Source organism: Citrus clementina, unplaced genomic scaffold, assembly GCF_000493195.1.
Source record: "Citrus clementina cultivar Clemenules unplaced genomic scaffold, Citrus_clementina_v1.0 scaffold_7, whole genome shotgun sequence".
NCBI classification, from domain to species: Eukaryota; Viridiplantae; Streptophyta; class Magnoliopsida; order Sapindales; family Rutaceae; genus Citrus; species Citrus x clementina.
The window spans coordinates 10,466,893-10,483,515 of record NW_006262075.1 but is presented as its reverse complement, the minus strand read 5'-3'; the positions used below and the strand labels follow the sequence as shown (position 1 = coordinate 10,483,515).

General features: G+C 36.7%; 3 protein-coding genes across 3 annotated transcripts; 2 read left to right on the top strand and 1 right to left on the bottom strand.

Annotated features, from left to right (window-relative positions):
• Positions 1 to 715: 715 nt before the first annotated feature.
• On the top strand, positions 716 to 3,109 carry LOC18037759 (coleoptile phototropism protein 1). The gene is made up of 2 exons (XM_006427087.2): positions 716 to 1,600; positions 2,323 to 3,109. Exons 1-2 carry the CDS (start codon positions 869 to 871, stop codon positions 2,893 to 2,895), a joined length of 1,305 nt encoding a protein of 434 aa, XP_006427150.1. The 5' UTR covers positions 716 to 868; the 3' UTR covers positions 2,896 to 3,109.
• Positions 3,110 to 9,214: 6,105 nt separating this feature from the next.
• Positions 9,215 to 12,382, top strand: LOC18037758 (pentatricopeptide repeat-containing protein At1g15510, chloroplastic). The gene has a single exon (XM_006427086.2). It carries the CDS (start codon positions 9,269 to 9,271, stop codon positions 11,906 to 11,908), a length of 2,640 nt encoding a protein of 879 aa, XP_006427149.2. The 5' UTR covers positions 9,215 to 9,268; the 3' UTR covers positions 11,909 to 12,382.
• A 337-nt stretch (positions 12,383 to 12,719) lies between these two features.
• On the bottom strand, positions 12,720 to 16,009 carry LOC18037786 (trichohyalin). Its single transcript, XM_006427085.2, has 7 exons — positions 15,583 to 16,009; positions 15,324 to 15,439; positions 15,109 to 15,227; positions 14,852 to 15,014; positions 14,537 to 14,763; positions 14,116 to 14,437; positions 12,720 to 14,017 (listed from the first exon to the last, which is right to left on the bottom strand). Exons 1-7 carry the CDS (start codon positions 15,748 to 15,750, stop codon positions 12,895 to 12,897), a joined length of 2,238 nt encoding a protein of 745 aa, XP_006427148.1. The 5' UTR covers positions 15,751 to 16,009; the 3' UTR covers positions 12,720 to 12,894.
• Positions 16,010 to 16,623: the final 614 nt, after the last annotated feature.

Genomic DNA, 16,623 nt, shown 5'->3' with positions numbered 1-16,623 from the left:
TCCTATAATTCGACACCGTCCAAAGAGAAACTGACTAAAGATTTTCTCTCTTTCACACACTCATTAATCTTAGTCTCCAAAAGTATTAGGAAATTTTGATCACTTTGTCATCACAATTATGTCCGATAATTCGACCCCATCAAAGAGAAAGTGATTAAAGCTCGTCTCTCTTTCCATACACTCCTATATGCCACTACTTTGTACATTTCTTTGGCAAAGAATATGGAAACTAGGTTGTACCCATTAGCATTTAATCATTTGATTAGGAAAATTTTGATGAACCCATAATTTCAATTTTGTCCTATCATTCGACCCCATCAAAAGAAAAAAGGGTGATCAAATCTTGTCTCTCTTTCCACACACTCAAAATCACCAAAAGTTGTAAATTATGTGGCAATAAAAAAAGGGGTTAATCTTTCCATATTTGTGTCACCTCGAGCCCATGACACATAACACGTACACTAGCACATAGCTAGTGTGTGTGTGTGTAACCATTTCATCAGTTTCAAGTCTCTTTCAATCTTCACAGTATGTAGCGGTGATCTTCTTGTTTACATAGAGAATGAATGACGATTTGTCTATTTTCATTGAAAGGAATATATTGAGCATTTAAAGAAACTTGTCTTCACTCTCCCTCTCTTATCCTTCTTCCTCTTCATTCACATCCTCTCAAAGCTCCAATTCCATTTTCTAATTTCCATCCGTTACAATTTTTTTTTTTAAAAAAAACACTTCATTCCCAAACTACCCTCATCATTTTTAACATTTGAAGGCCACTTTAGTCAAACTACACTTACAAATTTGTATATAAAAGGCAATATCCTTCGGTCTACAAAATACTAAATTCACGCCTACACTACTAGAAAAAATGAAGAAACTATCCTCGCCGGATTCTGTCACTTTCCCGGGAAAACCAACCCAATTCTCAGCAGAATGTTGGTTCGATGACGCCTGCATTCTCGACATGGACTACTTTGTCAAGACCATATCCGGCATCAAGGCCAAAGGCGTCCGGCCAGACCTAATTGGCTCAATCATAGCTCACTATGCATCAAAATGGTTACCGGACTTAGCCTATGAAGACGCCAACAAGGGCTTAACAAACTTCGAAGAATCCCCGGAGAGTGTCACGGCTTCCTGGATGAAAAAACGTTTCTTTGTAGAAACCCTAGTGGGAATCTTGCCGCCGGAGAAAGATTCACTCCCATGCAACTTCTTCTTGCGTCTGCTTCGCACCGCCAACATGGTCAACGTAGAGCCAGCATACAGAGAGGAGCTTGAGAAGAGGATTTCATGGCAATTGGACCAAGCTTCGCTGAAAGAGTTGATGATACCTTCGTTTAGTCACACTTGTGGCACGTTGCTTGATGTTGAGCTTGTGTCTAGGCTTGTGAAGAAGTTTGTTCACTTGGATATTGAAGGTGCTAAGAGTGGTGCTGCTTTGGTTAAGGTTGCTAAGCTTGTTGATTGTTACTTAGCTGAAGCTGCCATGGATTCTAATTTGAGCTTGTCGGAGTTTGTTGCTCTTGCTGGTGCTCTCCCTAGCCATGCTCGCGCCACTGATGATGGATTGTACCGTGCCATTGACACTTATCTCAAAGTAAGTTAATTTACATACAATTAGTTGTTAATGGTTCTGTTTATGAAATTAAACTCTTGATTAGCATAGAAATTGGCAAACAAGGAAAGTAATTAGAAACAGAATTGAAGAATATGCATGAAATGGAACGAAAAAAAAGGTGTAATGGGTCTCGTTGTACTGTAATGTCGTCAGCATAAGATTCTTCATCCGAAGACTTAAGTGTTGGCCATAGAGGATATTGGCATACTGCACACAGACTGTAAATTGACATGAATGCCCTTTATCTTGTGTGAGAACTGAGAAACAGGAAGTTTTCCTGAAATAATAATAAATGGCTTTTCTGTTGTCAGCTATATAGCATTTGAAAGGTAAGTGTTACTTTTACCCTCTCCAGGTTCTGTACACCAACGTAAAGTCCTAAACCTCGCCAACTAGCATGTTACTAAAAGTAGTCTTAAACAATACGTACGTCGTACGCTGTACACTTGTCAAGATTACCTTTTTACCCTTTTTCTAGAATTCAAGATCTTGGAACATTTAACAATGCCACAATGTCACAATGTCACATGGGCTTCTGGGTCCATATATAAGAACAACTTTCCTAACTAATAGCTTGTTCAGCTGTAGTAATTGGATTTGATTATATGTATCGAACAATTAGATAGATTAACCAGTTTCAATTTACCGATGTCTTGAACAATCAGTTTATTTGTAAAAATGTCACATTTATGGTACTGCAGGCACATCCCGAGGTAACAAAGCAAGAGAGAAAGAGTCTTTGCAGATTAATCGATAGCCGAAAGCTCTCGCCAGAAGCATCACTGCATGCTGCACAAAACGACCGTTTACCCGTTAGAGCTGTGATTCAGGTGCTCTTCTCCGAACAAGCCAAGCTGAACAAACAGCTCGACTGGAGTGGCTCGTTCAGCGGCATCAGAAGCCCTAACATAGGCTTTGATCCCTCGGCGGCTCGTTGCTTGTCAAAACGGGAAGTGGGTGCTCAACAAATGGAGATAAGGAAGCTGAGAGAAGAAGTGCTTAGGCTTCAAAGCCAATGCAACGCCATGCAGGTACAAATTGAGAAGTTGGTGGAGAAAAAGAAAGGGACGTTCTTTAGATGGAAGAAGCTGGGGATAATTCCTTCGATCAAGAGTGGTTCAATTAGTGTTGTGGACAGGATTGTGGAAGGCGATAGAGAAGGAGAGGCTGCATTTGGGAGACAAACGCCGATTGATTTGAAAACTAAGCTGGTTCGAGGCAAGAATAGTAATACGCCCAAACACAGGCAATGGAGAAAATCTTTGGACTCTTAGAATGTGTTTAGCATTCGGTGTCGATCAGGTCAGTTTGTGTTGAACAATAAGTCAACGGTTAGGATTTCAAGCGCTCATCAGGATATGGAAGTCTAGAGCTTAAATCCTGACTGTGTTTCAATACTCGACACAAATTCATCTGAGCATTGAATATTTGTCCCTTGAATGTGTGAAGGAAGGAGATTGAAATATTTGGCTACCATTTTTTTTTTTATATTTTGTAATAATATTGTCTGTTTTATTTTATGTTTGTTCTTGTGTTGTAATTTTGAAATAATGCTTGGGCTTGAATAAGATTCTCTCATAATATGTGCCATATTTTGGAAACAGAAATCCACTAAAGAAGTCTAAGATCAATTCTATGTAAAAAGAGTGCAATCAAAGAACCTGAAGCTTTGGAATGAAAAATCTTTCCTCGTGAATATACTTACAGGAACCGACAACGTTTTCTATAGAACCCAACACACGATGGTCAATATAGAATTGCCACTCCAACCTAACACACGTACTAAATTAATGAGCAAGCAACTTAACCCTCAGAACATAATACAATCTCAAATGGCGAAGAGAAAAATATATAGAGGTGCCAAACCTTCTCATCAATGTAGGTAGGGATGTCAAAAATACCGTCCGGTCTGGACTTGAATCGGACCCGAACGATGTGGGATGAAGTCGGGTCGGCTCTAGGCATCATTTGATAATCTCAGGACTCGGCAACTCGAATTTTATAGAAAAATATTATAAAATATATATTATTTTAAATAATTATATTTATTGACCTATCTATTACATATATGTAAAGTTTTAAACATGTAAAGTTCATATCTTCATGTCTAATTTCATTGAATTAAATTTAAAAAATATAAAATTACAAAAAATTAAAAAAGTATATGTATATAATGTTATAAAATATAAAATATGGGTATAAAATTCAGATTAAAAAATATAGTTCGGTGCCAGGCCTTTTGAGCCTGATCCGGGTGTCTAAAAAATACATCCGAGCAGGGTCTAGGTATTGCTTTACCCAGATACAGGTAGAGCTGGCAAAACGGGTCATCGGGTCGTGTTCGTGTCGTGTCAGCTTCGTGTCGTGTCAAATTTAGGTCGACCCAAACCCGACCCATTTAATAATCGTGTCAAAATATTGAGACCCAAACCCGACACGGAAAAATAATCGGGTTACCCAATAACCCGTTTAATATCTATATATTAAACAAAAGTTACATCAAATATTTACACACTATCATACATACGTATGTACATACATACATACATACATAATTTATCGATATTATAAAATATACATATCTACCAATATATTACACATGTACACTATTGAGGTTTTAATTATATATATATATATATATATATATAATATTATAAAATATACATGTCTATCAATTTTTACACATTTACACTATTGAAGCTCTAAATGTATGTAAAATTTTATAAATAAAACATTGTGTTTATATTCACCCTTTTAAAGAATAAAAAAAAAGAAAATCATCTCTAATATTTGAGTTTTAATTATAAGAATATGTAAATTATTTTAAAATAGAAAATATAATCGGGTCATTGATCGGGTAAATGGGTCAAGAATTTTAACCCAAACCCGACACGGAAAAAAATCGTGTTGACCCGGACCCGACCCATTTAATAATCGTGTTAAATTTGACAACCCATACCCATTTATTTATGTCGTGTTCGTGTCGGGTAATCGGGTCGTGTCAAATTTTGCCAGCTCTAGATACAGGTATGGTTTTGCCAACCCTAAATGTAGACTCCTCTGAAAGCTAACCTTTTATCCCTAGATTTTTTTCCATAATGCTTAGATAGGATTGAATTGAACGATTGATTACATATAATAAACTAAATTATAAGAACAAACTTGGTCATGCTTTTAAAGCATAATAACGAATTCAAAAGAGATGCAAATGAAATATAAAGAGTAAAAGATAATTAAATGATAAATGTTAGTGTTTGGGGGAAAATTTGGGTGCTAACATGGGCCAATCGCTAAGTGACAGGTAGTAGGAAAAGTCAACCAAGGGAAGTCAATTTATTTGACTGGGTGTTAGAATAACTCATAGAGAGATAAGAGATAAGCTCCTTGAAGAAAGGGGCAGTTTCGATAAAATAAACTATATTAAAGGGTATTATCATAGGCTAGATTTTGTTGTCTACAATGCATACCGTCATGAGAGAAAACATAAATATATTTTTTTGGCTAAAAATGAGGAGCCAATAAGAATGGAGATTCTTTACCGAAGCAATGAGAAAAGACCATGTCAGATATCTTTTTAATACCACCAAAAAAGCAATAGGGCTACAGGGTTGGAAGGCTGCTATATCTCTAGGTATGGAGGCAAAAATGTGATTAGAAGTTTCCTTACCTTCCAAGCTCATGGGTGTCACCATCAAAGGACCACAAGACAAATTACTCAAATATCCTCATATAAGGGAGGACAACCATTAAATTTAAATGAATGTCAGGTGTCCAAAAATATCAAAATACACTTAGGAACACTCTTATATAAGCTCCACATGTTCAATCTCGACTGGCTCTCTCTCTCTCTCTCTCTCTGTCCTTTTGCTCTATCCAATGGTTAGGTATTTTTTCAGATATGATTTCTTGAGAGATTGCTTCATCTTCGTCTTCCTCCATTTTTTTTTTTTATGTTTCTTCATTTATTTTTATACCTCCATGGAAGATTTTGGCACCTCATCTCTTGAAAAAGCTATTCCCTTATTTAAACTTTCTAATCTCCATAAGAACTACATATTCTTTATGTTATTACCTAGCATAAACAACCTTTAATAAGGTTTTATTGATATTGTAGAGCAAATAATGTAATACTTTATATATATAATGGGTTGGAGGTGAGTTACTCTTGTGAATGTAGGTCAAAGGGCCGAACCATGCAAAATCTTACATGTTATTTATTGTTTATGCTTGTTTTCTACTTATTATGATGGTTTTAATGCCTAGATTGTATTTTATATATGGGTTCATATGAGTTATCCTATAAACTCTATGAAGTTAACCGGATAAGCTCTTTAGAGCTATCCTCGAAGCTCAATAGAGCTCTCTGTGTCAACTTTCTAAATTAACTCCTATGAGTCCCACCTGCTCATCATAATATTTGCAACTCAGAACACTATAGCTCACATCTCAAATCACCTTAGCTTACCCCCCAAGTTACTGCAGCTCACCTCTCAAATCATCTTAGTTATACCTCTTACCCCAAATATAAGAAAATACACATAAACCCAAACCTAGCCTAATCTTCCCCTAAAATATAAATTTTATCTACTTTAATCACATTTGACCTGGATCTAGTAAGAACAACCACTTAATGATTCGAATCAAATCCTAGATAAAATTTAGCTAAAACAATTAGCGACATCTGTGGGGAACGCTACAAAAAGCTTTCGTAGCGATGTCTAGTTTATATTGGGTAATATTTAAATAAAGGTCAGTAGATATACCCTTAGATTTAAATCACCAAAACGAGAAGCTCCATAAGAAATTCTATCAAGGATCCCTTAAAAAAAACCAAAGAGTAGGAAAACACTATGGATGACTCCTCTGGAAATGCTCAAGAAAAATGCCAAGGATGATACCTCAGGAAAACTTTACAGAGGATTCCTCAAAGAATGCCATTAAGGATTTCTCATAAATAAAAAAACAGTGCAATAATTTTGAAGATTATCTCAACTCTTCTTTAAGCACCAAAGTAGAGTCAAACACCTCTTGAATGCTCCAACACTCAGGACAACTATTCAATATTATGCTCTTGACTCTTCCCTTTTTATTTCCATATTTGAATTTTCTACTATATATTTGCTCAAATATATTTGTGTCAGGTCCAATAGGAACTTTATTTGTTCACCGTGACTTTATTTATTTTTAAAACTCCTTGATGTCTATATAATAACAAAAGAAATTTTAAAATCTCTTTTTAGAATAACGCGTGCTAGTCATATAATGATTATGATTTGATCTATTTTTACCTAGGCAGATCTCATAAATGAGTGCTACTTGAGAGGATGACTAATCTTCTTAATTGTTTCTCTATGGATGTGATTGAATAATTTACTCTTGCTATGCATTATGAGATGTGATTGAATAAGCTTTTTTAAATATGTTTATTTATCTAAATTATTGGATGAATGACTTATCTTTATTGTTATGTGTTGTGAATGAATGATTTATTATCATTTTTTTAAATTTATGGATTATAATTTTTCTCCCCTTATGACTCAGAATGTTTAACTTTTAGAGTATAGCTCTAGATATGTTGAGCTATTCTTGTTTTAGTTGACTTATATTGATAATTATTCAAGAGTTTTGAATATGAACAAATTGTCAATATAGAGGTACTTTAGTAAGGTTACCTATGGGGGATTGAGATCTCCTTTCCCCTAAAATTTATGTATATCATTAGGAGTTATCATCATGTTTTATCGCCATGATAAAAAAGCTATAGATGGTTCATAATTGAAATCACTGGAGCTGAGTATAACTCAAGTATTGGAATCGCCATAGCTAGCTAAGTGTAGCTCAGCTGTCAGTCGCCAAAGTTGAGTATAGCTCAAGTATCAAAATTGCCAAAGCTAGCTAACTATAGCTCAACTACTAGTAGCCAGAGCTATATGTAGCCCTGTTGAAGATCATTAGACCTGTGAGAAAGCTAGCAGCACACTCTAGAATAACTTAAAAGTTCACTAGTGATCAAAAGAGTTAATCAGCAGCGAATGTCATGTGTCCCTCATACAAATTAGTTCTCTGTGAGTATTTTGTATCTCAATTCTTTCAACATAAAAAACTAGAGGAATCTTGTTTGGGGGAAATTTGGGTGCTCACATAGGCCAATTGCTTAATGAAACGTGGCAAGAAAATTCAACCAAGGAAGTCAATTTGTTTGATTGCATGTTAGGATTAGCTCAAAGAGAGATAAGAGATAAGCTCTTTGAAGAAAATAATAGTTTTAGTAAAATACACGATATTAATAGGGTATCATCGGAAGTTAGATTTTGGTTAGGGTCAGCATGTGAACATTACACACCATTATGAGAGAGAACAAAAAGATAAGAAGCCAATGAAAATGGAGATTCTTTGGCCAAGTAATGAGAAAAGACAACGTTAGCTGTCATTTTGATACCACTACAAAAGCAACAGGACGACAAGTTGGGAGGCTGCCATGTGTTCAGCTGTTAAGGTAAAAAAATGACCGGACGTTTCCTTACCTCTCAAGCTCAGTTACCACAAGGGACCACAAGGTAAATTACTCAAATATACTCACTTACAGGAGGACAATCATTAAATGAACACTATGTGTCTAACAAAACCAAAATACACTCAAGAATGCTCCTATATAAGCTCCACATGTTTAATCTTGTGGAATTCTCTCTCTCTCCCCTTTTGCTCTATCCACACTTAAGGGATTTTCCTATATCTAATTTCTTGAGAGGTTGCTTTATCTTATTCTTTCTCCATTTTTTTATGTTTCTTCTTTTATATTTATACCTTCATGAAAGATTTTGACCATCTCATCTCTCAAAGATGCTTTTCTCTTATCCAAACTCTCTAATCTCCATAAGACCCACATCTCCCTCATGTTATTATCCACCATAAACAACATTTAGTAAGGTTTTGTTGATATTGTAGAGCAAATCATGTAATACTTTATTTATATAATGAATTGGAGATGAGATATTTCGTGAATGCAGGTTAAAGGATCGAACCACATAAAATCTTATGTGTTCTTTATTGTTCATACTTATTTTCTACTTAATATGATGGTTTTGATGCCTATGACATGTTTTATATGCGAGTTCACATGAGTTGTCCTACAAGCTCTACGGAGTTAACCAGATAAGTTCGTTAGAACTATCCTTGAAGCTCTCTTGAGCTCCCTATGTCAATTCTCTAAATTAACTCCCACAAGTTCGCTATAATATTCCAAACTCAGAACACTATAGTTTACCTTCCAATTCACCTCAACTTACCTCTCAAATCATTGCATCATACCTCCCAGCGCAGCTATACCTCTTATCCTAAATATAAAAAAAATACATTTAAACTCAAACTTAGTCTAATCTCCCCTTAAAATATAAATTTAATTATTTTAATCGAATTTTATCTAAATTCAGTTAAAACAACCACTTAATAGTTCGAAGAAGATGAAAATTCGGATGAAACACTCCGCATAAAAAATAATAAGTACTAAGCATGACGGAAGCAAAAGCAGAATAAGACAAAAGCTAAAATCATCGTTATCTTTTAATAGTAAACCACTGCAAGTATTTTCGAACTTATCTTCTGACTCTTAAACCCCAGACAAAAACCCAACTATGCTCTCTATCTTCAATGACAATGGCTTTCTGTGCTAAAACCTCACAAACCCCTCTTCGCCAAAACCTTCGAAACCCTAAAACACGAATACCCGAAACCTCCTTCTATTTTAAACCCAAAACTCGCCATTTCTCCTCAAAAAATGCTCAAAGTGTCCAAGTACTCAACACCCAAAACACCAGTTCAATCGCAACTAAAAACCCAAACTCACGTTTAAATGAACTTTGCCTCAATGGGTCCTTAGAACAAGCTTTAAAGTATTTAGACTCAATGCAAGAACTGAACATTTGTGTGGATGAAGATGCTTTAGTTAATCTGGTTAGGTTATGTGAGTGGAAGAGAGGTTATGATGAGGGGTTATATTTGCATTCTGTTGTGTCAAAAACAATGAGCCATTTGAGTGTTAGGCTCGGAAATGCATTTTTAAGTATGTTTGTGAAGTTTGGTGATTTGGGTCATGCGTGGTATGTGTTTGGTAAAATGTGTGATAGAGATTTGTTTTCTTGGAATGTGTTGATTGGTGGGTATGCGAAAGCGGGGTTTTTTGATGAGGCGTTGTCTTTGTATCAGAGGATGTTTTGGGTTGGTGGTGTTAAACCTGACGTGTATACTTTTCCATGTGTTTTGCGGACTTGTGGCGGTGTGCCGGACTTAAAGAGAGGAAAAGAAGTTCATGTTCATGTGATTAGGTTTGGGTATGAGGCTGATGTCGATGTTGTTAATGCTTTGATAACCATGTATGTGAAGTGTGGTGATTTGGTGAGGGCAAGGTTGGTCTTTGATGGAATGCCTAAGAGAGATAGGATATCTTGGAATGCAATGATTTCAGGGTATTTTGAGAATGGAGAATATATGAAAGGGTTGATGTTGTTTATTATGATGAGGGAAGTTTTGGTTGATCCGGATTTCATGACCCTGAGTAGCGTGATTTCTGCATCTGAGCTTCTCGGTGATGAGAAGTTAGGGAGGGAGGTGCATGGATATGTAATCAAAATGGGGTTTTCTGATGACGTTTCGGTGTGTAATCCATTGATTAAAATGTATTTGAGTTTTGGGAACAGGGAGGAAGGAGAAAAAGTTTTTAGTCGAATGGAATCTAAGGATGTAGTATCATGGACAACAATGATATCATGTTATGAAGGTAGTGTGCTACCTGATAAAGCTGTGGAAACTTATCAAATGATGGAGGCAGAGGGTAGCATGCCTGATGAAATTACTATAGCTAGTGTTCTATCTGCCTGTGCTTGTTTAGGAAACTTGGATCTGGGTATTAAGCTTCATCAGCTCGCTATGAGGACAGGGTTAATATCATACATAATTATTGCAAACACACTTATAGATATGTATTCCAAGTGTAAATGCATTGATAAGGCCTTGGAAGTGTTCCACCAAATTCCAGACAAGAATGTGATATCTTGGACTTCAATAATCCTTGGGCTTCGACTCAATAACCGGTCCTTTGAAGCATTGATTTTCTTTCGGAAAATGATGTTGAATTTGAAACCAAACTCTGTTACCTTAGTCTCCATCCTCTCTGCATGTGCTAGAATAGGAGCTTTAATGTGTGGCAAAGAGATTCATGCCCATGCATTAAGAATTGGGGTAGCATTCGATGGTTTTCTACCAAATGCACTTCTAGACATGTATGTAAGGTGTGGAAGGATGAAACCTGCTTGGAACCAATTTAACTCGAACGAAAGGGATGTTTCTGCTTGGAATATTTTGTTGACAGGTTATGCAGAGCGGGGACAAGGGGCATTAGCCGAAGAGTTCTTCCGTAAAATGATAGATTCTAAGGTAAATCCTGATGAGGTTACATTTATTGCACTTTTATGTGCTTGTAGTAGATCTGGAATGGTGACTGAAGGTTTAGAGCTTTTTAATAGCATGAAACAAGTATACTCCGTCACCCCAAATCTGAGACATTATGCTTGCATCGTTGATTTACTTGGCCGTGCAGGGCAATTGGAGGAAGCTTATGGGTTTATTCAGAAAATGCCAATGAAGCCAGATGCAGCCATATGGGGAGCCTTACTAAATGCATGCAGGATTCATCGATGGCTTGAGCTTGGGGAACTTGCGGCTGGGCATATTTTTGAAACTGATACGAGACATGTTGGGTATTACGTTCTCTTGTGTAATCTCTATGCTGCAAGTGGGAAATGGGATGAAGTTGCAAAAGTAAGAAGGTTGATGAGAGAGAAAGGGTTGACTATTGATCCTGGGTGCAGTTGGGTGGAAGTGAAAGGAGAAGTTCATGCTTTCCTTAGTGGTGACAATTTCCACCCTCAAATAAAGGAAATAAATTCAGTTTTGGAGGGATTTTATGAGAAAATGAAAGCAGTTGGTTTTGCTGGTTCAGAATATGTGTCTATGGACAAAAGTGAAGCTTCAAAAGCTGAGATCTTTTGTGGTCACAGTGAGATGTTGGCTGTGGCATTTGGCCTCATAAATACTGCCCCGGGGATGCCTATTTGGGTTACAAAGAATCTCTATACATGCCAAAGTTGTCACAACACTGTCAAGTTCATCTCCAAGATTGTACGCAGAGACATTTTTGTTAGGGATACTGAACATTTTCACCACTTCAAGGATGGAACCTGCTCTTGTGGTGATGAGGGTTACTGGGGAAGACTAGACAGGTCAGAGAGCTAAAGATTTTTTTTAAGCATTCTATAACTTGTACAAAAATACAGGATGAGAGTTTCAGGGTTGTGGTGAAACTTGTACACTTGGGCAGTGGCTGGCCCCTTGAACTAAATTGTAGGATTCCAAGCAAAGCAGAGAACATCGTAGTCCCAACACCAAGAGCTTGAAACACTGATGAACAGTTATTCAGCTCGCTTTAACCAGCAGTCTTGAAAAGGAAAGAAGCTGGTTTGCTGTTCAATTTACTGCACACCCTTTGATTATGGAACTGACATCAAGGTATCGTGTAGTACTTTTATGTATGCACCCAATGGATATAGCGTCACTGTATTCTTGCTGCCAAAAGGGAAAATATAATTTAAACAAGATTGTTGTGCGAGGTAGGTAAAGTGCTATTCTTTTTATTTATGTATATTTCATGTGAAATATAGTAGAATTTACCTTAGTGTATGAAATGAAAATTGTGTAGATTTGATTTCATTCTGTGTTCTTACAAGCTTTATCATCTTCTTGTGAATTGAGACCTGATGAATATCACGGACTCATGATAATTCAGTCTTGCTTAAGTAAGATGGCGATACATTGACAAGCTAAATGGTCCAATCGGTTATTATCATCTTGAAAAAAAGGTGATTATTATCAGCCTCCGCTGCCTATTTACTTACCAGTTCATTCCATTATTTGTTGCTGGCAAACTCATTGTTGATTCTAAATTTTAGAGATGCAAATTTCTTTTTCAACATATAACATAGCCAAATTCTAGAAAAAAAATATCATCACTATCACTGTTTGAGAATCCCGACATAACATGGCCGAAAATACTATCACTGAAACCGTATTTATTTATAAAACAAGAAGCTGTTATCATCCAGCACAATCAAATCTTATACACACTGCAAACCGTAAGCAATTCACTCAATTATTCAGCTTAAGAAGCCTCATAAATAAATAAATAAATAAATGATTAAATGAAAATAATGAAATTGAACTCATCATATCTTCACTGCCTTCTTGATTGTCTTGATAGATGACTTGATGAAAGTGTTCCCTGCAGCATGAAACTCACTACCATCATCATCATCCATAACAATCGGCTTCTTGCGTATGCAGTCCACTCCCTTTTTCAAAATCAAAGATGGAGAAGATGGGATTCTGTGAAAGGCCCTGGCACTCTCAGACCTTCCTAATGATTTCTCCTTTCCGTGCTTCTCTGTTCTTTCCCTCACTTCAAAGCTCTTACGACTTCCAACTCCTTCAACAATACTAATTTGTTCCACTACATTGCTTTTCTCTGTCACTGTTTCTGCAGGCTCTATCTCTGTGATCTCTTCTTCCAACTTCCGTGCTTCCTTCTCTACGACAATCTGCTGCTTCTCAGGTTCTTGTGTTACGCTTGATCTGTCTTTCTGTGGATACTTCTCATCCAGCTTTTTGATTATGTCGTCGGTCCTGCTTGTCTTGTTTTCATTAGTTGCTTGAGGATCCGTCTCTTCTTGAGTGTTCTCTAACAGCATTTGCAGCCACCTCTCAACATTCCCTTTTCCGCGCTCCTTTCTGATCTCTTCCTCTTCCTCTTCCACTTTCTGTATCTCTGGTTCTCGAAGAACTGGGAATTGCAGCCTCTGTCTTTTCTCCTCCCCAATTTCTAGTCTCTTAAGCTGATCCTCAATGGGGTACTCCTCAAAGGCAACAATGGATTTATCATGCTCCTCATGTTTTTCATTAGCAAAATTTATTCCAAGTTTTGGCGGTTCCTCTTCAACTTCTTCATTCCTTCGTTCTTCGTTTGAAGACAGGCCAGCTTCTGATGCTTTTTGTTCCTCCTCCAAAAACACTCTCAGTTCTTTGTGTATAGGTGTTCTTTGCTTGACTCCTGGTAGATAAAGAACTGATCTACTGTCCTTCTCTTCAAATAATGTATCATCCATTCTTGATCTCTTCCTTGCGTGTTCCCTCTCTGGCCTTAACTGCTTCTCAATCTCTTCTCGTTGTTTGAATTTCTTGTGGAGATCCTTCTCTGCAGAATCACAGATTGCTTTCTGTGCTTCAAGTCTTGCCATAAGCGCGTTAGTAGCCACCTGATTCAGTCTTACTTGTTCCTTGTAAATGACACTCCTACAAAACAAATGATACATCAATTTTTGAATAATGAACAATATGGACACATCGAGATTCAACATTAAGTGAAAGGCACGTCACGTTGATAATCTTACTGGTGCATAGCATCTCTAATCATCTTCTCTAGCATTGTTCTATATGAAGATTGTGCTTCTGCTAGCTGCCTGCACTTCTCTGCTCTTCTCCTTCGCTTTATCAGCTCCAACTCCAGGTCTTGAATATCAAGCTTTTCTTCATCATTTGCTCTCCTCATATCAGTCACTTCCTCATTCAATTTCTGTATTTCCATTTGCATCTTTTGAGTTTCTTCTCTTTGTTTCAAGGAATCCCTTGCAGCAACAATGGCTTGATATGGGTTTGTAACAAAGTCCGGGGTTTCATTTTCTTTCAAGACACCAGGTTTCACTTTTCTTGAAGCTAACACAATGAAAACAATACAAGTCTTTATCTAATGAAATCCAAAGTCAAATGCATGTAGAGAAACAAAGTTAGTTGTTCGATATTTCATGTGCTTACCAATTGCAGGAGAGCTTGACCTTATCTGCCTATTATAGTCCAAGGATCTCAATGTCAATGCAGAATCACGCAGTTCCCTTCGAGATACAACAATACCAGCAGGAGCAAGGCCTAATTTCCTTTTTGATTCAACAAAATGCTGCGGAAAACTATGCGATTCAACAGTTTGTGAGGCGTTTATTTCTTCATTTTCACCTTCCAAGAACAAGTATGAAAATGCCCTGTGCCTGCCAGAACAGTGAACAAAAATTTGTCATCGACATTCAGGTTAGGCAACAATATGCATCAAATGAAGAAAATGAGGGATACACAAACCTGAAGTCGGAGTTCGAAGAAGCAAAGACTGATAAGAACTGGTTTACAGATATACCCAGCTGCAAATCCCACCATGGAACAACAAACTCAGGTTTGTTATGCTTCCTTTTGCACACTTGCCATTGCAGTATCCTTAGATTGCTAGGCACAGTCAATCCTCCTCCTTAAAGTCCACAATGATGCAACAAATTAAACACTAATGTGTCATATATAGTAACATTGAGATATAATTAAGGCTCAATAAATAATATTTTTACTTGAGCAAGGAAACCAGTGATCAATTTCCCAAGCAAGAGGAGAAGCAGAATCAGCATGATAGTACAAAACATTCCCATATGGATCTACTCGAATCACCGCAGGATCAAAGCCAGCATTCCTGCAATTCGAGAAAAGTTGAAACAAAAACGAAACTCTAACAGCTTCAACATTGATCACGTTTGCTGAAATTTTATAGGCTTTAGTTGTTAATTACCCAAGATGGTTGAGTTGTTTCCACAGGAGACTCAGAAATATCTTAGGCTTAGCCGTTGGTTTCGCCTTTGGATCGATAACTGGAAACATCTTTTCCAATTGTTTAGCTCTCGAACTCTGCAATAACCAAGATGATATTGTAAAATTATTTTCTTTCAATCAATAACACCAAAACAAACCACACCCAGATAGCCGTTTCAAGCTTCCTAAACTTTCCTTCACTTTCTACCCAACTAAGAAGATTTTTGTTTTTGACTCACCTCATCTTCCTGCAAAGGATAAGGAGTGAAACAAAATGGAGGGCCATGGCTGCACAAGCCAACACCAGAAGCAGAACGGTCTCTGCAGATCTTGGCGTAGGCTTTGGGGTATCCGAGACCCTCGTCGACCGCCATATCATCTTCGGTGAATGCGTAATCGGCAGCCATTGTTTCTGTTGATTTTGATTTTTCTCTTCTATAAGTTGCTGTTGTATAGACAGAGTTGACGATGTTCTATTAGAAAATAGAAACAGAGGAGCTAACGGTCGAATTTGGTTTCAAAAGGCTTGTTAAGGGAAATTAAGAAAGAGCCAAAAAGATTTTGGTGCCACGTGGCAAGCGGTGGGTGCGTAACGGCTACTAGATAGCCTGGGCCCCCCCGTTATTTAATATTTTGACAACCGTAAGTTTCGGTCCATCACCTGCTTCCGGCGCATGTGTTTTCTTAAAGACCAAAATACCCTTTCGGATTCCGTCTATCATAAGACTCATTAACTTCTCTCTTTTATTTCAATGGACCGTTATTTGATTGAGAATTCAACTTTCAAAGTTACCAACAACATAACTTCTAATCGTATTATATCTAGACTAGTATCAATATTTTTAATTTATAGAATGACGATATCATTTTTAAGAGAATATTTGTTATGTAACTTATGATTTCATATTTGAATTTAAAAATTTAGTATGAATAAATTTGAGAAATACTCATCGTATAGTAGGTAATAGAACACATGATATAATTTAATAATTTTTTATAAATATTATTGAGTTATGACCTGCGTGGATTAATCAAATAGCACCTTCCGCTATATGAAAATTTGCCTATTAAAAATCATCACCATATAGTTAAGTGTTCAATAATTTTTAAAAAATAAAAAATAAAAAATGATTTAGTTGCACTTCTGCTATAATTAAAGTAGAAATGATTTATTTCACCGTTATAGTTTGAACTAAAACAAATATAGACGAAAGAGATAGCATAAAGTTCTTGACGCACCAAGTACACCTCCACAAACTTTGGACGTGTCCGTAGTTTTG